The sequence below is a fragment of the Corythoichthys intestinalis genome, chromosome 2, assembly GCF_030265065.1.
Source record: "Corythoichthys intestinalis isolate RoL2023-P3 chromosome 2, ASM3026506v1, whole genome shotgun sequence".
Classification (NCBI taxonomy): Eukaryota; Metazoa; Chordata; class Actinopteri; order Syngnathiformes; family Syngnathidae; genus Corythoichthys; species Corythoichthys intestinalis.
Genome location: NC_080396.1, coordinates 21,915,425 through 21,943,316, shown reverse-complemented (window position 1 = coordinate 21,943,316; position 27,892 = coordinate 21,915,425). Strand labels below are relative to the sequence as shown.

General features: G+C 37.9%; 1 protein-coding gene across 1 annotated transcript; it reads left to right on the top strand.

Annotated features, from left to right (window-relative positions):
- sdf4 (stromal cell derived factor 4) lies at positions 1-27,221 on the top strand. Its single transcript, XM_057829885.1, has 7 exons — positions 1-375; positions 6,175-6,491; positions 12,939-13,075; positions 13,768-13,881; positions 15,531-15,689; positions 18,290-18,465; positions 26,467-27,221. Exons 2-7 carry the CDS (start codon positions 6,181-6,183, stop codon positions 26,641-26,643), a joined length of 1,074 nt encoding a protein of 357 aa, XP_057685868.1. The 5' UTR covers positions 1-375; positions 6,175-6,180; the 3' UTR covers positions 26,644-27,221.
- The last annotated feature ends 671 nt before the right edge of the window (positions 27,222-27,892 follow it).

Below are 27,892 nucleotides of genomic sequence, written 5' to 3'. Positions count from 1 at the left end.
GTTTGCTATAAACTACCTGTACATTAATGTGAAAGTCCGACTTCCTGTAGAAATTTTCTTTGTAGTTCGATCACTCTTGACACCTCGAAGCACAATCGTGCCAGTCTGACGTGTTTTTTTACTCGGGCGAGTTAACGAGAACTTTCCAGATGATTTTTGTGTCACTGTTGTTCCCGAGTGCGAAACAAACAGATCTTCACCTACACTAAAGCGAGCGCGAAAGCCACGTCAACTGTTCACCACGCTAGCTTTGACGCAAAAGCGACGCAGTCCCGCTTTGGTGTTAGCAGCTTGGCACCAGCTATAGTAGCCGCTCGTCTCTCACTTTCCTACGACATCATTGGCGGAGTTACCGTTTACAACGATTGTTCACTGGTAAGTATGGTTATATTGTGGTTTTATTAATACCGCTACCGCACAACAAGCCGTTGGGGTTCACATTGACCAAATAGGCGTTAAGTTAAACGTGTTTTGAAGGCGTACTGTCATGTTAGCAGCTTTCAAGGGACACACAGTCGCTTCCTCCCTAATCAATGCTCGCAAACTTAGAATTGCTTAAAATAGGGTGACCATATTTTGATTTCCAAAAAAGAGGGCACTCGGCCCGGCTTCGAGATACTTGAATTTTACTCGAAGTACTATATAACTAATATATTTAAAGTGTGCCTCCTCCGTCTGGTTAGAAAAATTCAGTTTTATTTAAAAAAAAAAAAAAAAAAACAACAAAAACATAGGCCTATTGCCATATAGTATATATTATACACTATATGGATATATATTTTTTTACTCAACAGGCTTTATTCTTCCTAAAAAAAATAATCAAACCTAAAAAAAAATAAAAAAAATAAAAAATAAACCCGAATAATGATTAAAAAAAATATATATATATATTTATAATGCAGACCCATGGAAATGCAGTCCAATCAATACACACACACAGGAGGCCATGTGCCAACTCAACATTTTTATAAATTACTATCACGACAATTGTCGTTGACAAATTGTTATTCCAACTCAATTTTTATTCTCATTCAGTGTTCTAGATTGTACGCAAACAATAACTGAAACTGACAAGCTATTCAACCAGCACGTTTCCAGACGCAGCAGTTCAAAACTACATTGCCCATAATGCCTAGCGCGGCTGAGTGCACTGATAGCTACCCTGTTAGCGAGTACCGGGCGAGGCAAAATCAAACTTTGCTATAAAAGTTTACAATCATCGGCAGCGCAACGATGCGACACCAAACAGGATTTTACAGATTACGCCAGTACAAATCTCCGACAGAAGTCAACAACAGTTGCCATTATATACGTATTTATCGTAAAAAACTCTCGACTGGGCAGGCGCTCCTATTTAAAATATAATACTAACATTCAACCAAATACACGAACACAGAACAATTAATACAAGACTAATACAATATACTGCATCTCTGTTTACACATATAACCCAATATTCAACATGTGATCGACATTAACAGAGAAACCTACAGAAAGGTGTATAGAGCCAGGTCTTAAAACTCCTTCCTGTAGTCTGATTTCTTGCCAAACTGTCAACCGTCGTTAGATGGTGGTAATTCCACATGAAACAGGGTAAACTGCCAACAAAAAACAAGAAGATGTACTCCTTCTCCCGCCCCTACTAGTCGGAGCCACATCAACGCAGGTAGGCGCTGCCTCCTTGCGGCCGGGGGGATTCTCTTCAGATTGGTCCCGTGAAAAATCATAAAAACCGGACATTTTAATGAATTCATGAAACCCGGCCGGACCCTCCGGAGAGCACGTAATAAGAGGACATGTCCGGGCAAAAGAGGAATTTTGGTCATCCTAGCTTAAAACATTGTTCTAATTAGTGCTGGAACGATTAATCGATTAACTCGAGTATTCGATTAGAAAAAAAAGATTCGAATTAAATTTGGCTGCTTCGAATATTCGTTTGATTAGGGTGACCAAAAGTCCTCTTTTGCCTGGACATGTCCACCTTTCACGTCGTGTCCTCGTCATCTGGCCGGTTTATATAAATTCATGAAAATGTCCGGTTTTTATGATTTTTCACGGGACCAATTTGAAGGGAATCCCTCCGGCCGCTGGGGGGGCAGCGCTTGTTTACGTTGACGTGGCTCCTAGTAGGTGCGGGAGAAGAGTACTGTTAACCCCTTGTAATATGGGGCATTACCGCCATCTACTGGGTTGACGGTTTGGCAAGAGAACAGGCAGTTACAGATTACAATAAGGAGTAGTTCTAAGAGCGTTATAGTGCTCCGTACACCTTTCTGTAAGTATCTCTTGTTAATGTCGCTCATGTGTCTTCTGTTTTATATTGGGTTATAATGTGTACAAAGAGATTCAGTATGTTGTATTAATTGTTTTGCGTTTGTGTATTTGGTTGAATGTTAGTATTATATTCTAAGTAGGAGCGCTTGCCCAGTTGTTTTTTTTACGATAAAAACGTATATAATGGCAACTGCTGACTTCTGTCGGAGCTTTGTACTGGCGTGATCTGTAAAATCCCCTTTGGTGTCGCATCGTTGTGCTGCCGATGATTGCAAAGTTTGATTTTGCCTCGTCTCCCGGTACTCGCTAATAGGGTAGCTATCAGTGAGCTAAGCCGTGCTAGGCATTGTGGGAAACGTAGTTTTGAACTGCTGCGTTTGGAAACATTCTGGTTGAATAGTTAGTATATTTTGGTTATTGTTTGCGTGCAATCTATAACATTGAATGAGAACAATAATTGAGTGGGAATAACTTAAATAATAAAAAATTTCTCAACGACAATTGTCGCAATAGTAATTTATAAAAATGTTTATGTAGCACATAGCCTACTGTGTGTCTGTATTGACTACTATATTTCCACAGGTCTGCATATTTTTTTTGTCATTATATCATTCGGGTTTTTCTTTTTTTTTTTTTTTTTTGCGTTTTTGTTTGTTTTAGTAAGAATAAAGCCCGTTGAGTAAAACTGATTTCCATATAGTATATACTATATGGCAATATATTTTTTAATAAAACTGAATTTTTCTGTCCATACGCAAGAGGCACACTTTAAACATATTAAAGTGATATAGGCATATTTGAGTGAACTAAGAGTAAAATTCAAGTATCTCGAGGCCGGGCCGAGTGTCCTCGTTTATGGAAATCAAAATATGGTCACCCTAGTTTAATTCAAGTGGCGTTGTAATGGTTTGTTTTTGAAAGTGTTTCCATTAAGGTTTATTGATTTGGCTGGATATAGACCCTACCCACGTGACGTCACAACTCCGCCCTCCTGACTGGTGCCGCCCAATTGTCCGTCAACACATCGTGTTTACCTGTTACGGCTACGTACATTCCTCCTATTTACGGCGTTTTTCTGCTCGTTAACATTAATAATCAAAATGGTGAAGGCGTGTGTGGCGGTCGGTTGCAATAACAGAGAAGATAGACAGAGAGACTTGAAGTTCTACCGGATTCCGAGAGACCCGGAGAGGAGAGAGCGAGATGGGCTGCTGCAATTCGACGAGAAAACTGGGCTCCAAACGATTACCACAGATTATGTAGTAGTCATTTTATATCTGGTAAGATGCATCTAATATATATTTAGAGGGTTTTGGGCTGACAACCACAATTAAGATCATTGCTAGGCTAGTCGCCGAGAACATACACGTATGTATGTAGTGAGAGTGCTATCGCTAAACCATATAAACATTAAAAGCCCTAGCTCCATTGACAAATGACATGAAATACATTAGACTTGACAGTGGATGTTAGCAAGAACAAAAAATTTTGAATTGAAAATTTCGTAACTCACCTTTCCAAGCACAAGATAGATTCCTGCCGAATTTTCGTGGACGAGGATCTGTTTCACCCAACCAGCAACGAAGTATTTATGAGCCTCCAAGCTCTTAAAGTTTTTCAAACTTTCGTGGGAATAGGCATATTTTGTGTGGACAAGATAGTTGTAAATATCAGGGTAGCTAGCAGATGTTAGGCAAATACGGCGAAGACAGCGGGTCGAAAAACATCGATTTAGGCATCAAATATGGATCTGGCGAATGGATAAACTGAAGCTTTTCCACCTAACGCCTTTTATGCAACGCATCAAGTGAGTTTACGGCATCCGAAAGCACCGGGTCTTCCATGAAATGCATTATAAATTGCTCGGTCAATTGAGACCATTGAACAGACACAAAATGACGGACAAGGGGGCGGAACAATACAGCGATCACGTGATTTTGTGACGTCGGTGGGTAGGGTCTATACTGCCCTCTAGTCTCTCATTTTACATGGCCGAATCCAGCTGCTCCCCGTTAAGACCAACATAAGCTAGGTTTTTGTTTGAGCTCGGTTTTTTTCAATGCATTCGTAATTTAGTTTAAAGGTATATTTAGCCTATTTTTGTGGGAATGTGTGTCTGAACCCTTTGTTAAGAACGCTGTAAAAAACAAAACAAAAAAAAACATTAGTATTTTATAGCATTTAAGCTAGCGGACTTTTGCGATTTAAGTTAGCCAATTTTTCTTCTTTGTACATAAATCTTTTTTTTTTTAATACCGTTTGAGGCTCTTTGTGTATTTAAAAAAAAAAAAAAAGTATGTTCTGTATCCAATTACTCGATTATTCAAACTAACTAGTTCATCGATTAATCGACTAATAAAAAAAAAAAAAACTAGTTTTGATTAATAATAATTTTAAAATTTGTTAGCAAAATATAAGAACAACACACGAACGAATGAAAAATAATACATTGTATTCATTGCCTGCTGCTGTCAACAATCGCCATCCAATTCATTTAAACTGGGAGGAATCCAGTTAAATATACAAGGCTGTTTTTTTTTTTTTATTAACTTTTTAAGTAGTTCTCCCCCCAAAACAATGGAAAAGTACTAGTGTTGCACGATACCATTTTTTTTTAGCTCCCAATACAATGCTGTGTGGTATCGGCCAATGACCATACTGCACCCGATACCACACATTTTGTTTTATATGGACTAATGTAGTAACTGTCCAGAGACTTAACTGTCGATTTTACTTTGTTTAAATAGTCTCTCACTCTTCATAGGTAATTGAGAACCATTTCAACTAGAATGATGTTGGGGAAAAAAACTGACATTTAGACTTTTTTGCGATATTAACTCTTAAAAGTCGCAGGACGCGCCCACGCGTCCTCAGCGCATGTCATCTTTGAAGCCCCCTCATGTTTTAATTCCATCATCCATGTGCCACTGGTCGGTCTTGTTTGAAAGAGCGGAAGTTGAGGTTTACTCTTGTTTTTATTTGAAGTCAATGGACCAAGTAAAACGTGAGATAATGCCATTTAGTTAAGCCATCGTTTTATTGTCCTCTCAAATAAACATTAAAACACTGCATGGATTTGTTTATGTCCATATTTCCATAATTCCTTTTCCAAAACCAAAAGCGCCACATATCCAAGGAGCCCTTCTGACGTCACAATGGAAGCACACAATGTGAACATTATAAATATACTGCCGAGCCCGTATAATGTACCATATGTATAAAGGCCAAAAACACCTATGAATGTACCAGCTGTTTATGTTGAATCATCAAATATAAAACTATTTATTCAAATGTTTTTGCGTTTAATGTTCATCCTAACATGTTGAATAAATAATATCAAGGTTCAAAACTGTTTGTTGAGCATGCTTGGTTGTCAATAGGACATAATATTACAAATTTTGACATAAAATGTTGGAATTTTTTGTCTTTCTGGTCCCAAAATGTTGATTTATAATTGGTCAGTGAAGAAAACAACAGTTTGGACATGAAGTTCAAGGTGTCCTGAAAAAAGAAACCAAATCAGGCCATTGTGAACTATTCTTTCTTTGAAATCCAAAGGTAACATTATAGGCACATTCTATCACTGAAATTTTAGAAGTGGTCATTCTGAGATACTAAATCAGCCACTCTTTGCAGAGACTGGTATAAAAGACCAATAAGGAAAAAAAAGAAAATAATCCTGAGCATTTTCATTGCAAACCCAATCTATGGACAACAAATATTATTTGAAATGTTTTCAAAGTGACCCTTGCGTCGTTCCATTGTTCTTAATACTTCCTTCTGAGTACTGGTTTGTCTCAGAAAATCCAGATCTACATATGAGATATAGACATGCATTACTCGTTTGTGGAGTTGTTTAGATCTTGCTTTTATTCTGATGTGATGCTTTCTTCTGCTCAGGCAATAATGGCAGTTTTTAGAAGACTTTGCTGCCCAAACCTCCTTGCACTGTCGCTATTCTTGTGGACCTTGCTGCTGGGAATGCATGTAAGTGCTCGGCCAGCCAATGCACCCGCTCCAAAAGACAAGCCTGTATCCAACAAGGAAGAGAATGAGATTCTTCCACCGGGTCACCTTAATGGCGTGAAGATGGAAATGGATGGCCACCTAAACAAGGATTTCCACCAAGAGGTCTTCTTGGGCAAAGATATGGAGGAGTTTGAAGAAGATTCTGAGCCAAGGCGGAACAGAAAGAAGCTTATTGACATCTTCTCCAAGTATGTCATAATTCAAGTCATTTTGCAACATTTCGGATCTAGTGGCAAGCACACGCCATCTCTTTTGGATTTGTGTGTTTAAGCCCTAATAGGGCACTCATTTAATTAACTGGCTGCTATTAACGGCGCTAAACATCTAATGTATGTTAACTGGGCCTCCCAGTCAAAATGGATTGGACGTATAGCTCTGCCAATGGCACTGAAAGACCGGTCATCCTAACTTAAATGAATTGGATGCCTGATGTTGCCATTGGCAGCTAATGACTTAATTACAATTCAAAACATTAAAAAACATTTATTATGGGGGCTGTAACCAGAGTGTAGTCAGAAGGAGCTGCATTGTGTCTTTGTAGAGCTGGAGAAGGCTTATGACAGGGTTCCCAGAGAGGAACTGTGGTTTTGTATGAGAAGTGAAGACGTCTGGAATGTTAGAGAAGTATGTTCAAGTGGTGCAGGACATGTATGAGGACTGTAAGACAGTGGTGAGATGTGCTGCTGTTGTGACGGAGGAGTTCAAAGTGGAGGTGGTACTACATCAGGGATCAACTCTCAGCCCATTCTTGTTCGCTATGTTAATGGACAGGATGATAAGACGAGGTTAGACAGGAATCTCCATGGACTACGATGTGTGCACATGACATTGTAATCTGTAGTGAGAGCATGGAAGAGGTGGAGCAGAAACTAGTGGTGTTCAGGAAACTGGGCATCAGGACCGGTAAAAAAAAAAAAAAAAAAAAAAAAAAATGAAACCGGGCATCCACATAAGTGAGTATAATTTTGGTTCTCTAGGCCACACGTACATATCAAATGTGGATACATGGCTTACAGTGGGGAGAACAAGTATTTGATACACTGCCGATTTTGCTGGTTTTCCCACTTGCAAAGCATGTAGAGGTCTGTAATTTGTATCATAAGTTCTCTTCAACGTATGATTTTTAGATAATAAATGTGCATTTAATTGCATGAAATAAGTATTTGATACATCACAAAAATCGAACTTAATATTTGGTACAGAAACCTTTGTTTGCTATTACGGATACCAAACGTTTCCTGTAGTCCTTGACAAGGTTTGCACACACTGCAGCAGGGATTTTGGCCCACTCCTCCATGCAGATCTTCTCCAGAGACTTCAGGTTTCGGGGCTGCTGCCGGGCAGCACGGACTTTCAGCTCCCTCCATAGATTTTCTATCGGGTTCAGATCTGGTGACTGGCTAGGCCACTCCAGGACCTTAAGATGCTTCTTACGGAGCCACTCTTTAGTTGCCTTGGCTGTGTGCTTTGGGTCGTTGTCATGCTGGAAGACCCAGCCACGACCCATCTTCAGGGCTCTCAGGGCTCTCACTGAAGGAAGTAGGTTGTCAGCCAAGATCTGGCAAAAAATAGCCCCATCCATCCTCCCCTCAATACGGTGCAGTCGTCCTGGACCCTTGGCAGAGAAGCAGCTCAAAAGTTTCCTCCTCCATGTTTCACGGTTGGGATGGTGTTCTTGGGGTTGTACTCATCCTTCTTTTTCCTCCAAACATGACGAGCCGAGTTTAGACCAAAAAGTTCAATTTTGGTCTCATCCGACCACATGACCTTCTCCCATTGCCCAGTGGCAAACTTCAGACGTGTCTGGACATGCACTGGCTTCAGCAGCGGGACCTTGCGTGCGCTGTAGGATTTTAATCCATGACGGCGTAATGTGTTTCCAATGGTTTTCTTCGAGACTGTGGTTCCAGCTCTTTTCAGGTCATTGACCAGGTCCTGCCGTGTAGTTCTGGGCTGATCCGTCACCTTCCTCATGATCAGTGATGCCCCACGAGGTGAGATCCTGCATGGAGCCCCAAAACGAGGCAGATTGACCGTCAACTTGAACTTTTTCCATTTTCTAATAATCGCTCCGACAGTTGTTACATTCTCACCAAGCTGCTTGCTTATTTTCCTGTAGCCCATCGCGGCCTTGTGCAGGTCTATTATTTCATCCCTGATGTCCTTACACAGCTCTTTGGTCTTGGCCATTGTGGAGAGGTTGGAGTTTGTTTGTTTGAGCATGTGAACAGGTGTCTTTTATACATGTAACCAGTTCAAGCAGGTGCAGTTACTTCCGGTAATGAGTGGAGAACAGGAGGGGTTCTTAAAAAAGAACTAAGAGCCGAAATATTTACTAGTTGGTAATGTATCAAATACTTATTTCGTGCAGTTAAATACAAATTTATAATTTAAAAATTATACAATGTGATTTTCTGGATTTTTACTATTAGATTCCGTCCCTCACAGTTGAAGAGAACTTATGATACAAATTACAGACCACTACATGCTTTGCAAGTGGGAAAACCAGCAAAATCGGCAGTGTATCAAATACTTGTTCTCCCCACTGTAGATGACCTCAAATGTGATGTCCATGTATGTGGATGCAAAAATGTTTTAGTTTTTAAAAAAAATTTTTTATTTCCAAAGATAGTCACTTAGGGCACTTTCACATTAGACCTAGAAGACTAGGGCCTGGTAATGGTTGGAGAGCTACCTCGCAACAACACTTGCAAATAACTTGTTGAAAAGGTTCGGTATTCACACTGCGCCAACCGTACTTTCCGAGTAGCATCACGTGGACAAAGGCGCACTCATTGATTGGACAAATTTAGAAGAGGAAATACCTCCATTGGAGCGGAGGCGAGGGGCGTGGTACGACGCTGCATGTAATGTAGCTTAAGCGCATCCTGCGTCGCTCGCATTCTTAAGCGAAGTAGGTTGTGCTTAAAGCATACCGAGACCCATGGTTTTTGAGTGGACCAGCGTTCGTTTATTTTGTCTGAACTACAGTTTGTTAGGTTGCGCAAACGTGGAAACAAGGTTGGAACTCAAAGCAGACAACAACCGAGGTATGCGTTCAAGGGTTAATTAAATGCAACCAAAAACACATGCGATCGAGGAAAAGGGGAAATAACAAAATGGGTCCGCAACAATAGGTCGTCGGGGATCAATAATACTTACTTGTGCGGTGGGCAGAAAGCCAAAAGGACAACAAAAAGAAACATTCAAATACCTGCTCAAGGTAGAGGATATCAAAACAAGGACGGCAGACGAACAAGCTCGCAAATGCACGAGACTCGAGAGTAACGGGTGTAAAATGGTGACCAGAAAGTCACTATCCCGGCACCCTTCTCTTCGATCGCCTGTGTTATATACCAAGGGTCCCCAACCTTTTTTGCACCACGGACCGGTTTTCTGTCAAATTTTTCACCCTTATAAAATTTTGCTCTCAAAGCTTTTGTTGTGGTGAAAAAAGTCCTCTTTTATATTCAGTTGGACTCTCAATGTTATCCAACGGTGGTTAAAACTATTTACATTATAAACATACATGTGCAACACGAAAATGGCATAAATTAACCTTGAGAGTCGAAGGACGCGCCGGCGCGTCCTCAGCGCACGTCGTCTTTGAAGCGCCCTCACGTTTTAATTACGTCACCCACATGCCTTTGGTTGGTCTCGTTTTAAAGTGCGGAAGTTGCGGTTTTCTCTCGTTATTATTTGAAGTCAATCGACCAACTAGAACGTGAGATATTGTCATTTAAGTTTTATAGTTTTATTGTCCTCTCAAAAAAACATTAAAACGCTGCATGGATCATTTGTTTATGTCTATATTTCCATCATTTCTTGTCCTTTTTGAAAACGGAAGCTCCATGAAAAAAACACAAATCAAACGAACCCTTTCGAAGTCACAGTGGAAGCACAAAATGCGTTTTTTAAAAATAAATATAACTGCCGTGCGAGGTTCCACCGAACGAGAGGGAGGAGTGTTCCGAAGCAGCGAGGTGGCGAGCGACGGCTGTTTGGATCGAGCAGCGACTTTGTGTGACTTTGAGAATGAACGGAAAACTAAATTTAGCGCAAGCAATTGTGCTTTTTGATCAACTTGAGGAAGAGGATGGTCCAAATTCGTCATCATTGTCTTCTTTGGAAGAGTCCTCGAGTGAAGATAGTGACGGATTTGAACACGTGGGTGACGCCATCGACGAGCAGAGGTAAGCCAACTCATCTTTTTTTTTTTTTTATGCTGAAAAGCTTTCTTTTGAAAGTTTCTTTTGATATTGCAAGACAAAGTTAATTTTGATGCAATATAAGTGTGTGTTTGTGTATATAATAATAAAATGTGCATATCAGATCAAAGTCGTACGTGCACTGTGGGTATCCCAGGCAGGAATTTATAATTTGTGTTCTTCTTTCTATATGAAGATTAGGGATGTAGCACATATTCAGCTATGGTATTCTTTCTATTGTCATACATATAGATTTCCATTATTATTTATTGCTGTATATATTTTTATTTTATACTTTATTATTTTCATAAATACTGACTTTTTTTCATGTACATTTATAGTGACAATGAAAGTAAAGTGAAATGAAAATGGAAGGGTGGAAAGAGGACCGACACCCCATGGAAGTGTGAGCTGTGTGATGTAGCCCTGTGTCTAATTCCAGGACGAAACTGCTTTTCGGAGTGGCAAGCCTGACAAAAATTTAACTTGTTTATTGTAAATATTTTTGAAAATACTTTTTTTTCCAATGTTATATATATATATTTTTTCCCCCCACAATCAGTCTTCTCAATTTGTGTATATAAATGTGTGTTCAAGAAGCTTGATGTGTACATAGTTTTCATCAGGTGATGGGCCGCAATACCTAAACTCATAAAGAGATGGCCTCTAAACACTTTTTGTGTTAGATGGTATATATTTTTTCACTGTTCTTCACTGTTTGGTCTGCTGTATGTAACCTGTTTTGACTAGAGCATGTATAAAGGCAAAAAACGCCTATGGCTATACCTGTTGTTTATGTTGAATTGTCAAATATAAGACTGTTTATTCTAAATTTTTTTGTTGAATGTTCATCCTAACATGTTGAATAAATATTACAAAGTTTCAAAACGGTTCGTTACGCATGTTTTGTTGTCAATTGGACATCAATATTAAAAATTTTGACAAAACGATTTTGGAATTTTTGGTCTTTTTGGGCCCAAAATGATGATTTATAATTGGTTAGTGAAGGAAACAACAGTTTGGACATGAAGTTCAAGGTGTCACAAAAAAAGGGACCAAACCAGGCCATCGTAAACAATTCTTTCTTTGAAATATAAAGGCAACTTCAAAGGCATGCAAAATCAGACAAAATAGGCCCAGACCTTAAAGGGTTAATGCTTAACGACGAAGTGAGAGAGCTGCGTGCAGTTGTTTTGTGTTGCTCACATGGCAAACGTAAGTTAATATTCCTTTCTTTAAAGAAAGTTCGTAGTGTGTACTTTGGAATTGCTGCATTCGTGGTCATTTTTAACGTTACGCGCATGCCAAATTTGTCAGAACACTGGCAGAAAAATACAGCAAATATAAAATAACATTTGTTTTTAGCCTCGTCGTGTTAAGTGCAGGGAAAATACAACTCGCCCACTGAATTAGTGGGAGGCCTGAGCTTGTTTCGTTGAGAAGAAATGCTCCCGACATGGGGGAGTGAGAGAAGCCCGCTCCACAAAGATAGATGTTGGAAATTGTAGCACAGTTTTCAGTGCTCTCCTAGTGATGTCAGGATATTCCGGAATGACTTTAATCCAGAACCTCGGTAAAGTTGTCTCAAATGTACGTTTAAGGTTGCCATGATTTGCGATCTTTAAGAGCTGATATTCCTGTTGCACAGACATGCTCGAATCACTCGTATTCACATATGGGTCATGAATCCACTCCTTCCCAGTTAGTGGGTCTTTAGAGATTGGGAAGTAGCGTAGATTTTGTTTTCTTCGAGGTTGTAGCCTCATCTTCTGGCTCGTCGGGTGCCTTTTCCCCGTAAAAAATCTGTCCAAAGACCTCTGTTTTTCAGTCATTCTATTGTGGGGGCTAATTATTTCCGGGAACAAATGTGATGCGCCCGCCCTACGTCATACATCATTATAGAGGAAAAGCGCACATACATATACAAAACAAGATGTACTGCTAGCAGTCCAATCAATGGATTTCTATGACTACATTCTATCCTGTAGTATTATATCTATAGTAGACAGGGATATTGGTGTGTTAAGGGGCACACGCCAAAGTTAATTTGGCCAGAATGCAGTCATTAATGAATTATTATTTCTGTGCGGCCTGGTAGCAAATGCGCTGCGGACCGGCCGGCAGTTGGGGACCCCTGTTATATACAGTACCAATGATAATGAGCTGGAATTGGCTGCGAAGCAGGCTAGCTAAGAAAAACAACTGAGGTCTGTTTAAAAAGGACCATAAAGTGCTTCTGTAAAAGCGCCTTTAAAGGGAATTTAGCGTAAGTCAAATTATTACCCCTTATGAGTAAAAGCTAAAACTTGATCTAGGAATGGGTTAACATATTTGCTTCAACATTGATTAGAACTTGAACTGAAATTGAAAAATTACATTGAAAATGTAACAGTACAAGTTTTTTTTTTTTTTATTGTCGTTCTCCAGAGTGGATTTCAACAAGGATCACAGTGTGAGTGCCAAGGAGATGCAGCGCTGGATTATGGAGAAAACAGAGGAACATTTTCAAGAGGCTATGAGGGAGAACAAGAACAGCTTCCATGCTGTTGATCCAGATGGTGATGGTAAGTGTGTATAAACATTTGGTTTTAATACACATTTTGATTTTGACAGGCTCATCACTGCGGGGGGAGGGGGGGGGCAAGCAAGCCGTGTTGCCAAATGTGTCGATTGACTTTTTTCATAAATTTCATAAACATTTAACACACACAAACCCTACCATATTTCTTGCCATAGACAAGGGTAGTTGTTATATTTCTTGTCATAGACAAGATACATAACAACACCCACTCAAGTGTTATATCAATCATCGACTGTTTTAAAAAAAAAACAAAAAAAAACAAACTATTTTTCTTCTAATAGTAGTGTAACAGTACTGCGATCCATTGTTATTTTCATACATTCTTTCATTGTTGATTCATTTTTTTATTTTTTAAACCACTTTGCAAAACTTGCGGGAGGAAAAAAGGTCTTGCAATGGCACTGTCCTTACAAAATTCAAAGGGATGATTTCTGTTTATTTAATTGTTTCGTATGTAAATCTGATTTCATTTGTTAAGTGTTAACAATATTCGCAGAATATATTTGATTCAGTCATTCAATAAGATCTATTAAATTTTAATACATGAATATTTTTCGTATTAGTAGTAGTATTTGATTGAAATGGGATTAATCAAGATTCATTATTACAAAGTCGCTGATTAATTAGATAATTAATTGTTTTTATTGAATACCACTCCTAACCTTTCTTTTTCAGGTCATGTGACTTGGGATGAATACAAAATCAAGTTTCTTGCCAGCAAAGGTTTTGATGAAAAGGAGCTTGCAGAGAAAATCAAGAAAAACGAAGATCTTAAACTGGATGATGAAAGTAAGAAGAGAACCGTATGGAACATTTACTGCCTTTTTTTGCTGCTTAGATCTAGCCGGCATACAACAGAGGAAAAAAAGAAAAAAGTTGCTTATTTTTATAATTGTAATCACTGCACAAGAATGAACCACTTTTTGTTATGAGAAATGAAAAGAGTCCATTTATGAGAAAAAAAATTAGTTTGTAATTATCGCACAATAGAGCGCACCTGCTGCACAGCTCACATTTCTCAAAATTTAAGAAAACAATGTATATAAACACCGCAGCTGACTATTAGCTGCATATGTCCATTTCTTCATATCGGTTATTTATATAGACAGATGTTACAAAGAAACATTTGATTGATCAAAAATATATTAACCAAATAAACAAGCATCATCACGCCGAGTTGCAGTCTCATTCATATGCAGTGGCCTGCAGAGGGAGCCAAACAGCCCTACTCATGTGTCCCTGTCTGAAATCATAAACACAAGGAAGAAAAAAATAAAATCCACTTTACCTTCATCTCTATGCTTTCAGCGGACAGTCTTAAAAACCTCCATGATTTTTTGTGGGATCACACAAGGGCAGAGTGTGGTCAGCAGTGTTGTTTTCGTCAACTATGACTATAACGAAAATATTTCGTCGTCGAACAATTTTTTTCATGACGATGAGGAGACAATAACGAGCTAAAAACATATCTTGGGAGACTAAAACTTAACTACAATGCCAGTTTTCGTCTGACGAGACGAAAATGCGCCATAGTTTTTGTCACAATGTATGACATTTTATCTGTCGTTAGCTTGCCTGGTTGTGTCACTCATGTGGCGGGCTGCGACCCTTGACTCACCTACTAGTTTAGTGACCTCTCCAGTCTTCCCATTGCTTGTTTTGAGACGCACACGGTAAGATTTGTCTTCTTATCCCGGCATTAGAGAATATGCGATGTTGTTTTGGCTTAGTAAGGTCTGTGCTGAGTGCTTAATCTAACTCATAGCATTAGCGTTCACATTAGCATTAGGCTATTGCTAACGGCGAGCGTCCTCCTAAACTTTTACATACAGTTCATGGCGTTCGAGCGGGTATAACTAATTGAAAATAATGTAGCCTACTGTTTTCCTGCTGAGTGTGTATTATCACGTAATAGATTTGTAGATGCTACAATATGTTCTCGTCTGTCGATGTACATTGGAAAGGTTTTCTTAATTATTTTTGGATCGAAACTTTTGCATTTTACCGACAAAATTATTGAAATAACATCGACTAAAACTAGACGAAATTAGTCTTGAGTTTTCGTCAACAAAAACTACACGAAGACAAACACATTTTGAAATGACTAAAATATGACGAAGACTAATAAGAATCATCCTAAAGACGAAAACTAAGACGAAAATTAAAATGGCTGCCAAAAACAACACTGGTGGTCAGGCACGTCACAGAGTAAAATTAAATGAAAATGATTTAACCGCTTGGTTACAAAAGTCGCAGGGCTCGAATTAAGAGAAAAAAGTAGCTGCTCACAGTCGAAATTTACGGTAATATTAATGAAGTGTGTTTGTCTTAGGGGAAATTCCAGTTGTACATCATGACTGATGAGCGTTTAACAGGTTAATAGGTATTTCTGTTGGGAAAGTGGTCAACATTTGTTGTTTTTATGGTGCACTTTGCAGCTCAAGAGGTCTTAGAGAGCTTGAAAGACCGCTGGTTCCAGGCAGATAACCCTCCGGCTGACCAATTGCTCAACGAGCAGGAGTTCCTGTCATTCTTGCACCCAGAGCACAGCAGAGGCATGCTGAAATACATGGTCAAGGAGATAATGCGTGACTTGGGTACTGTCTCACTTTCACTTGTATGCCATCGAAACCATAATCATAAATCTTAGCATAGGACCCTTTGACATTTGCAGATATCAAATCCATTTTAACAAGGCTGGCTGGCATTGAATGATCATATTTTCGTGCCATTGTCATTGACGCCGCTAGACGTCCAATTCATTTGGACTGGGAGAGGTTGACAGCGAATCATCAGTTGGACATCCATCGCCGTCAGTGGCAAACAATGAGATTATTTTTAAAATAACATTACCACCATTACAACAGTAGGAAAGTTGTTGTTTCTTAGTGTTAGTTAGGCTTCAAATTTATGAATTTTTCTTTTTTTTTTTTTTTTTCCTAATTGAATTGATTAAAAAGATCCTTAACTCGAATATTTTGTTGTTCCTGGCCAAAAAGCAAATCTAGTAACCAGTTATTCAATAGAGAATTCCACAAGAGTTTGTTTCTTAATGTAGTTATTAGGGTTGTTCTGATCATGTTTTTTTGCTCCCGATCCGATCCCGATCGTTTTAGTTTGAGTATCTGCCGATTCCGATATTTCCCGATCCGATTGCCTTTTTTTGCTCCCGATTCAATTCCAATCATTCCCGATAATTTTTCCCCATCAAATACATTTTGGCAATCCATTAAGAAAAAAAATGAATAAAATTCGGATGAATATATACATTCAACATACATTACATAAGTACTGTATTTTGTATTTGTTTGACAATAAATCCTCAAGATGGCATTTACATTATTAACTTTCTTTCTGTGAGAGGGATCCACGGATAGAAAGACTTGCAATTCTTAAAGGATAAATATGACTTTGTATATTGTGACTAAATATTGCCATCTAGTGTATTTGTTGAGCTTTCAGTAAATGATACTGTAGCCATTTAACTGTTCTGCATGATGGGAAGTGCAACCATGACTGTGCGTAGTGGCACCAATTGATATATCTTCTCTGCATTGGGAAATAACATAGGGTGTTAAGAAAAGGATCAACTACTACCTTTCTTCCCCACATTGCTTCCCACGATATTTCTAATTGTTGAGAGAGGAATTGTAAGGCTTTAGTCATTTAAAAAAAAAAAGGCTCCAAAGACTGCCGAAATTCACTCTACTCATTTTACGCTGCCTATTAGTTCTATATATCGGTAAAACGGCGCTATTATAGATTGAACGCGACAATGTGTGAGTGGATCGTGCAGCGTAGTCGTTAATTGCGTTAAATATTTTAACGTGACTAATTTTTAAAAAATTAATTACCGACGTTAACGCGATAAATTTGATAGCCCTACTTTAAGCCAAAACTAAAGACTCTGGATGAGTGTAAGACATTTTGTCTGTAACGTTAAATTCAATTAGAAAATGATTTAATTAAAAAAAATATATATATATGTTAAAGAAAGGCATGTCCGATATTTTTTTTGCCGATTCCGATACTTTGAAAATGACGTGATCGATGCCGATCGATCGGGACATCTTTAGTAGTTATTACTTTGTATTAGGGGTCTGACAGCACAAATAGGAGAGAAAAACATTGTATTTAATAGGGGTGTGTCAAAATATCGAAATGGTGATATATCATGATACTTTGTATCACAAAAGGTAATCGATATGCTCCTGCCAAGAAACGAGATATCGTTTTAAAAAGGTGTCAATGTCTAAAAAAATAAATAAAAAGGAACCAACAAGTCCAACCAAATCCTCCACCATAACTCTAAGGCTGCATTGACGGTGCACGACGCCGAATCCATTTAGACTGGGAACGTTCGTTCATTCGAAACCAGAGTATTCAGTCATTCTGTCCGATTTTCAGGGCATTTACAGGTCATTTCCTGTTGAGTTTGAGTCACTGCTTATTCATTTGGGTGGTTCCCAGGTCACTTCCTGTTCTGTAACTCAAAATAAACAGGAAGTGCCCCGTAAAATACCTCAAAATCAACAGGAACTAACTGAAAATCAACAGGTAAATGACCTTAAATAGCCCAAAATGACCTCATTGCCTGGCATTGGCTGTCACTGATGGCCATAGATGTTCAATCCGTTTGAAGTGGGAGGGTTGGCAGCGAATGAACGAATGTTCATTCGCTGCCACCCTCCCAGTTCAAATGGATAGGATGTCTACTAGTGATAAACTAATTCCAATTCACAGCAGAAGCTTGTTTTTCTGTTTATTAGTTTGTAGAATATTCTACAATGATTTCCTGACCAATGTATCGATAATCGTTGTATCGCCATATCATCAGATCATTGTTATCGTGAGCTTTGTATCGCATATCGTATCGTGAGATACCGAGTGGTTCCCACTCCTAGTATTTAAGACAAAAGTTTTGCACTTTCTTTACATGTTTAACATTTAACTTTTTTATGCATGTTTTGAGCTGTCAGTGTCTTATGTTTTTATTGTTTCTTCAAAATAGTAAGGGTGGCGGTCCTTTTAAAAATCGTAAATACATTTTTGGATGAAAAATACTGTTTATGTTTTTAGGCCTTATCGCCCAGCCCGAGTTTCGAGATACAGGACATACGTGTAGCCATTGCACATTTTGCACGGAAAGCCTTACCGGTTTGGAATTCAAATGTTTTGTTTTGTACTTGGGTTTCAGACCAGGACGGTGACCAGAAGCTGACTTTGTCAGAGTTCATCTCCCTCCCTATGGGGACTGTGATGAACCAGGAGGGCCAGGACATTGATGACGATTGGGTAAGAGAGCGCAGGAAGGAGTTCGTGGACGTTCTCGACGCCAACCACGATGGCATTGTCACCATGGAAGAACTGGAGGTGCTTGCTCACTTTGCTTTTTCTCTTGCTATTTATCTAGTCCTCCAGCCAACTACTATAAATTTCAGTAATGTTTTAGTCACCTTTCCGTCCTTATGTTAAAAGATAGACTCAATGATTCTCAGAGTTACTGCTTTAAAAAGCCCAAAACTAGGCACATAGATCATTCCAGAATTGGAGGCAATTTTACATCCCAACCTTAGAATTTCATATTATCCACACAAAAAAATATTATTACACGTAGTATTTCATTAAATGTTCCCCTCCCGAGACCAAATATAATAAAACTTAAGAGAAAATAATATTATTTTACTAATTATTTTAAAATTAACTGATTCACTCCCAGCCATTTTCGCTCCCGGCCATTTTACTGGATTTTGACTGATTTTGCAAGGCCAACAGAAAATTCTGTTCTGTTGCTATATAAACATGAAACCCACCAAAAGAAAGATAACTCTCTTCTTTCAGCAGAAAAAAAGTTAGTTCATATCTTTTTCCATTCCATTCCAATTTCTGATGGAAAAAAAACAGAGAAATTGAGCTTTTTGTGAAAGCATACATTTCAAACATAACTTTGACTTTAACACAGCTATTTTTCGCTTATGTGACATCCCAAACATCTGAATGTTTTCGTTCTACAAAATAACAAGACAGAGCTTTTGATCGCAAAGTAAAAATTTATTTACACATAACTAAACTATTGAACTGTTGAACTATTTGCGCACATAACAACGGGGAAAGCACTCGGCTGATCCCGTGGCTAATCTGATGAGTCCGGATCAAGATCGGTCTCATTTTTTTCATCATCCTTATCATCTTCATCGTTGGTTTCAACCTCGGGCTAAGGACTAACGCAACGTGAGCTTCGCAGAACGTGTGTGGAACCTGACGCTGTTGTTGACGTCACCGTCTGCCTCATCAAGATAGGTTTTTTTGAATCCTTCTTTGACGATGGTTTCGTTTTCTTTTCAAAACACTCCTCCAGTGTTGTTTGCCTTTTTTTTACCCCAATCGTTCTCCACGTTTTTCTCAAATTCTCATGTGTCTTCACAAGATCCCTCCAACTTCCGTTTCCTGACTATTTTTCTTCACTTCCTTTCTTGGCCCGAGATGAGTTCTTACCAAATGCGCTACTGACCTCCAGTGGCCAGTTTTATTGCTTTAAAATGGGTTTTGAGCTTTGTGCATTGTATCTCAGATACATAGGAACCTATAGATGCCACTTGTAAAAAAAAAATAACGCAAAAGACGTATAAATACGTTTTTGGGACACTGAATCAATTAAAAATAGAATGTATTTATACGTTTTTGGGAGCAAATGAGTTCATATTCAAAATATTTTTTAGAAATTACATCTAAAGTATCCACTAAATCATCATTTTTCTCTTGTCCCACCAGCCCAATGACCAAATTAAATGATGATGAAGCTTTTTGATTAAAGCATGCACAAAAGCAACAGAAATAGTGGGAAAATAATGGGAAGGAAAAAAAACATACAACTTACCACCCCTGATCTCATCGTTCCAGTAACGTGGAAAGTGTACATACACGCAACTATGTTAACATAACCTTTTCAACATGGTAGAAAAAAAGCAGTCAATCACATGATGCCCTGGACTTGTTTCCCCTAGAGAATGGGTATGGCAAATTTATGTCATTCTATTTTTCATATATTTATAATGGTTAGATTTGATTGAATATCTGACTCATATGAAAACTGTTTTTTATTACATCAATGAAAACTGTTTTTTATTACATCAATAAGTTTACCCTCTTTAAACATATGCTGTGGGTGTCTCTGTGTGCATATACAGTATATAATACACACACATCTATATATTTTTTTACTACTTACACTGATTGGGAGATGCTCCAGTTTCATTCTGCAACTGGTTGTAAAATGACAATAAAGGGAATTCAGGTCTAATTTTCTTGGTCAGCAGAAACTGCTAACTAAATAGCTTCCTTCTACTCTTGAGAAAAACCTAACGTTAGTGTGGATTTTTGCAACCCCTTTTAAAGTTTTATTTGAAAGGGGAGAATACAATTTCATTAAACATATTATTACAACTTTGGGGTGCTGATTCTAAATCGTATTTTTATTAATAGTATTAATAGTTTGTTGTTGTTGTTTTTTTTTAATATATATATATACAGTGGTACCTCTACATATGAATTTAATTCCAGGACTTTGTAAGTCGAAATGGTCTTATGTCGAGCAGGATTTTAATTCCATTAATTCGTTCCACAGCCCAAAAACCTACACTAAATCCTTAAGAAAACACTGTTGGTACTCTTACACATAGCAAAACAATTAAATTATTATTAAATTATATAAAACCGAATTTATAAAACCGAATAATAATAATAATAATAATAATTCCTGTAATAATATAACGAATCGGGTTCTAATGTGGCGGATGTGTTTTGCGTGCTGTGGCTGACATTACAGTGAGATTGGCGCGGTATATATTTTACTTTCTCTTTTTAATGTTGTTGCGGGCGTCAACTGTGGCGGATAGTGGGCAGTAGTAAATGATTAAAAACCTGACGAAGCTGGCGATGTTACCACAATAATAATTGTCACCTTAACTTATAAAGACTGGCGAACGGAGGTCGGAGGAGGACCATCGAGATCGTAGACATTCTATGGTTGTATTGTCGAGGCAGTTAATGGTCACGCATACAGCGCATCATATTTTTCTATCATTTCCATCCTCATTTCAATGGTAAGAAGCGTCACCTTTTTCCTTTTGGTTCCTTGGAATCCATGTTAATTTCTTTCAAAAAAAAAAAAAAACACTGCGTCAGTCTTGTGGGAAAACAAACAACACCACTGTCATAAATCGTCGCATTTCGAGCATGTCGTTGGATATAGAAACATATAGCGAGTCAATTTTATGGTCGGACGTCGAAAAAAATCGTGTTTCGAAGCGATCGTATGTCGAGGTACCACCTTCCTTTTTGCAATGTTAAATCATTGCAAAGAAAAAAATTTAACCAAGTAGGTATATATGGGCACTTAAAAATTAGCCCAAAAGTAACACTACATAGCAAAATGCTTGCTATGCCATTATTTTAGACAACTGCAGACACAGGAGACCAACAATAGGGACGATGTGACAAAGTGCTCCAGTACGTAAGACATGGTCAACTATGACAAACTAATGTTGAAGATTCACAAAAATGTATGTAGCGAAGCAAAGTGAATGAAAAGTAGGGGTGCCAATATCCATTTTTTAAACCGATATCGATAACTTCCTGCTCCTCATTGCCGATAAGATAACATATATATATATATATATATATATATTAGGGCTGTCAAACGATTAAAAATTTTAATCGAGTTAATTACAGCTTAAAAATTAATTAATCGTAATTAATCGCAATTAATCGCAATTCAAACCATTTATAAAATATGCCATATTTTTCTGTAAATTATATATATGTTCTGTAAAATAAATTGTTGGAATGGAAAGATAAGACACAAGATGGATATATATAAGCCTGTCGCAATATGCAATAATTCCATTTATCGCGCGATATATAAAAATGAAAGCGGTAATTTTTCCGCTGCGATTTATCGCCTCGCGTGCACGTGTGTGCGCACGTGCGGCAGACGTGCTGTTAAAAGTTCGTTACCAACTGCGCAAAATGCATCTTCGTTCCAGGTCCGGCAAAAACTAGCGCCAGAGCCAATCGTTCCTATTATATCCTATTGTTCAACGTATACCGGCCGCATCAGTGCTCCAGAGTGACTGTGGACCATCTATGGCGCGCCGGTGTTGTTGACGTGTGGGCGCTCCCGTCAGGAGTGACATTTCACGCGGGGCGGCTATTTTTCGGCACAACGCTGGATATTTACAACGAAGTCCGCCAAAACATTGTTACCGACTTGGCTGCTACGAATAACCTCACTTTGACAACGAACAGCTGAATGAAATTAAGAGCGCTGTGCTTCAAACTCGTCCTGTTTATGAAAGCCGTCATATGCTGGTGTAGTAATGAGCAGACGTGACTCCAGCGGCGCTTGCTAACTTTTTTAATGCGCGGTTGCGCGCACACACTAGATATCATGCAATGGCAAACTAGATGTGCTTCGGCCCATGCCATTGGCTACATGAGCCCAGAGTGATTATGGGACATGTAGTCCATATACTACATCGATGAATTCTAAACTGTCATTTGTAGAGCTGGGAATCTTTGGGCACCTAACGATTCGATTACGATTACGATTCAGAGGCTCCGATTCGATTATAAAACAATTATTGATGCACCCCACTCCTTTTTTTTTTTTTTTTTTTTAATTTGTTTTGTATATTAGTTCCAAAATTGTTCAAAAATCCTCTCAGGCTAAACCAAACTACTATTTCAGTATCAAGTTAACATATAGCAGTAAACAAATATACAAAAATAACAGTAAATAAAAAAACTCCAGTACCCATTCTATATCAGCAGCTTTAAACTACTTTCAATTAATTTAATGTTGTGAATCAACCGTTAAAGTTGTTAAAATTGCTCCTGTTATTCCATAATTTCTCTCTTGTCTACTTTCAACATGTGAAAGTTTTAAAACTATTTTAAAGATAGATTCAAGTCAATATTTTACCGATTTAGGAGTATTTTAGATAAAAAGTAAATTAGGTTAGCTTGGAAGGTTCGCAACAGCAGCCTTGTAGGGAAGTGTACTGCTTTAAGATGGCGGCCGTTACTAACGCCCGCATCTAGTTTTTTGTAGATGTGCTGGCAACGATACCGAAGCTATAATGCATCTAGTCCTATATAAATGATATCTACCGTAACATAATGTTGCTTGTAGCAGCTTTTCGGCAGCAGTCAGGTAAGTTGTTGTGTTTTTTTTTTTATCTCGTGGCATGAGTTGAGCTTTGGCGTTACCCGAGGGGCCGGGTAATGAGAAGCATGATGTTTAGCTACTCTCGCTCCGTCCCTAATTGCGTACCGAAGACCGCGCGGCGCGCTGAGTGTGTCGTACTTCTGCTTTACTTGGCATATTTCAATAATCGGAATTTGGATGTTTGTGAATCGTTCTCGAATCTTCCACGGCCGAATCGCGAATAATCTAAGAATCGGAAATTTTGCACACCTCTAGTCATTTGACACATGAGGTTAAGAAGGCCAAATCAATCCATACCAGTGACTATAGATAATGTTGCAAATATTGTTAATTCAGTACGTGACACAGATGGATTCGGACCATAAATAGGATGTCTTGCTCATGTAGTAAACCTGGCTGCTAAGAGAGCTGTAGCAATCAACAGTGTGCCCTGCCTCACTTTACAAACAGTAAAGATTGTTCTCAGCACTTTTATACAATTTTTTTTCATATCAGTAAGAAGTAAGCACGTAAATATTATGCACTAAAATGCATGTTTATATGATGGCAATTTAATTTTTGCTCGTTAGCAAAAAAAAAAAAAAAAAAAAAAAAAAAAATACAATTGTTATTTTTTTTTTTTACAGAGCATTAAATGTATTGAATTGATTCGAAAATCGTGTCCCCCGTATCAAAATTCGTACCGAACCATGACTTAACTGTATCGTTGCATCCCTATGGAACAAACACCATTGCAGAAGCTATGACGGGAAATGTTTTCATTTTCCTAAATGCTTAAATTATTAAGTGCAATTTTTTTTTTTTAAACATTTTATTTATTCTGTGTTTCTGTGCGGTATCAATATTGTTGTTTTTTACTTAAGAGGCAGGGTCTATTGTTTTTAGTCGTGATTTCTTAAAAAGTATATTTGAATTTAAGAGTAAACATTTATCGTGTTTAAATGGGTGTACTTGATCTATTAATATATACTGTATTCGCACTGTGTTATTGTAAATTGGTTAAAAAAAATTGGGGGGCGCAATAATATCGCATATCGCAATAATTTATGAGAATAATTATCGCACACTAAAATTTGTTATCGCGACAGGCCTAGATATATACATTCAACATACGGTACATAAGGACTGTAGTGGGCATTTCACTCTACTGTCATTTAAATCTGTCTATGCTGTCCTCACTCCGAAGCGTCTACTTTTTCCAAAGCTTGACAGCTAGTGAACGATGCCATAATAATCAGACTTCTTACTTTTTCATCTGATTTATTAATAAAATGGCCTCAAACCATTGTCCTCTTTAGACCGTCGTAAAACTACAAAAAAAAAGTACACAAGCATTGCATTAGCAACAACGTTAGCTTAGCACGCTATACAGGTTCACAAAACATAAACAAAAAGCGTCTCATACAAAAAATATAACATTTCGCTTACTAACATGTACATTCTTTACAACAACCATACTTACGGACAAATCTTGTCCAAGGATCATATAAGCACAACATTACAACGTAGGCGTCAGCCCGAGACGTCGTGCAGCCATATTGAACTGGCAAGACAACAATAAACCATGTCGCAAAGCGACCACAAGAGTTCGCTGTTAGACAGCACAAAACGCCTTGCTGTAAAATTTACCAAAAGGCAGAATACTGTCTGAGCGGGACATGTGCGTTAATTGCGTCAAATATTTTAACGTGATTAATTTAAAAAATTAATTTACATAACAATAACAAGTTAGTCGAATAATCGAGTAATCGGAAAAGGAACATGAAAAATCAAAATACCTGAGCTGAGCCTTAAACGGTATTAAAAATAAATAAATGAGGATCTATGTACAATAAAAGAGAATCTGGCTAACTTTCATGGCAAAAGTCCGCTAGCTTAAATGCTATAAAATGCTAAAGTTTTTTTTTTCCAATGCTCTTAACAAATGGTTCAGAATCATATTCCCACAAAAAAACGGCTAAATATACATATAAACTAAATTACGAATGCATTAAAAAACGTTAGCCCCCCCCCCCCCCAAAAAAAAACTTAGCTTACGTTGGTCTTAACAGGGAGCAGTTGGATTCAGCCATGTGAAATGAGGCAGACCAGAGGGCAATGTATCCACCCTAATCAATAAACTAAATGTAAACACTTTCAAAATAAAACATTACAACGCCACTTTAATTAAACGAATACTCGAGGCAACAAAATTTAATTTGAATATTTTTTTCTAATCGAATACTCGAGTTAATCGATTAATTGTTGCAGCACTAATATATATATATATATATATATATATATAATTTTTAAATGTATATTCACATGGGTTTTTTAACACGTGTAGGCCAAAAATGGTGGATTCAGCATAGACTTGCCTTTGACCTAACCAGAATTTTCATGACATGAACATTATTATAATGAACCAAACAAAGACAAGAAAAGTTTTGACTTTATTTGAAAAAATATGGGCACTTTATTTAAATAAAATTTGAGTAAATCACAATCAATTTGTCAATATCATTGAAGATGTGTTCCCCTGAACAATGAGCACTGAACTAAAACATAAACTCAATAGGTATTGTGCTTTGTCAGCTGATAAAACAAGAGGAGAGGAGACTTTTGTGGTCTTGGTCCATGAAAGAACTCAAATGCACACATCCCAATCCACCGACACTATGCCAAAAAATATTATACATTATCGGGCCTATTAATAATGTTATTGGATTTATTGTGATGACATTATAATTCGTATTATCGGACCGATGATTATCGTGCACCTCTAATGGAAAGTTTAACTTGTATAGGGTACAAATGTTTGTATAAAATACCACTAACATAAGAATTTTTAAAAATGCCATTCATTGCATGTAAGCTGAAGCATACATGGGAAAAATATGGTAGATTTGCAGTCAGCGATCAAAAGTTACAAACATTTTTTTAACTCATCTTGATCAGTGTTATTGGTGAATATGCATCAGAAAATCGAAGTTTTTTTTTTGTTGTTGTTGAAATTTTGTAGCCCAATTGTCCTCCAATTCTGGAATGACCCAAGTCAACCTTGGGCGACTGAAAAGTAACATAGGAAATGAGAGAGTACAGACATTTTACTTTTTTTTTGTTCCCAAAGTTGGGCCTAAACTTGTGGTATTTTCCCCATCTAACAGGAGTACATGGATCCAATGAATGAGCATAACGCTCTGAACGAAGCCAAACAGATGATCGCGGTGGCCGACGAGAACCAGAACCACAGCCTGGAGCTGGAAGAGATTCTCAAGTACAGCGAGTACTTCACCGGCAGCAAACTGATGGACTATGCCAAGAACGTTCACGAGGAGTTCTGAGGGGGTCACGTGCCATCCGGTGCTGACCTGAGTTACCTGGACTACATTGCAAGCAATGCGGCTGTCCGCGTCGCATCTTGTTCAAAGTTGATTAATTGTGCTTATGCAATGTGTGTATATGAGATGTATTCCTTGAACGCGACTAAAAGAGCACCTTGTCAGTGTGTATAGTGTAAATATTCCAAATGACTTGCATGAAGCAGATGTCCCTAGCGCTTTAAAGTTGGGTTCTTTTCATAGTAGTTTCTAAAGTGAAAGATAATGTAACAGATGAATAATATATGATGACAAATGCTCAGGTGATGAACAACATGCTCTTGGATTTCAGATCTGCTAATGGCATTTACTTGCCCAAATGTATATGGGTTGCACTCTATCACATGTTAAATGTGTTCATTTACTAATTTTGACAATTTTATCAGATTTTCAAGTGTGCATAGTGTAAAGGCCCCAGATGTTAGGAGTTTTAATTCCTGTTGCTCAGTAACATGTAAAAAAAAAAAAAAAAAAACTGCTTCATGACAACTATTGCAAAAGTATTGCAAAATAAATATTTCTGAACATTTTTTTTCTTGTCTTTCAATTAGTATAAAACAAGTTTATCAGCTTTCACTTGATACAGGTAGTAAAATGGTACTATTGGTGAAAGAAGAAAAACTAACCAGCTCAATACTGCGAGAAAGGCTTTTTCTTGGTATGTTAATCACGCATGTATCTGATAAAAGTGTTTGGACTAAGGGCGTTATTTACTGGCTGTAAAACCAAATGAACTGCGTACCTGCATAGACATGACTTACGCAAGCAAAAAAAGTTACTGTTGCAGAGGAGGCGTTAACGTGGTGGTAAATGGTGTTATACTTGTATAGTGCTTTTCTACCTCTCCAAAACCAGTGAAATTTTCTAAAATTCAATTCGAGGTCAAAAATGGTGATTATAATAGTTTATAATTGTGCCCATCAAGAAAAAGTTAGCTGGAGATCTGGACCTTGGAGAACTTCAAAAATACCTTGCATTGTAGCCGTATTATTGTTTGTTGTTGCTGTTAAGCTGGTGCCAGGCAGAGCGCTGTTGGATATATTTGAGTGTTGTGAAAAGTGGGTGTTAAGCTGAGGTTTATTGGATCTTTTAGTTTTCAAATGTGTTCGTGTGTCATTGCATCGTCTACCTGCGTGGATTTGCATTGTAATACACAAAAACTACAACACAAATTCTAGGCGAACTAGAACTCTGTCATTGTAGTAGTCTAGTA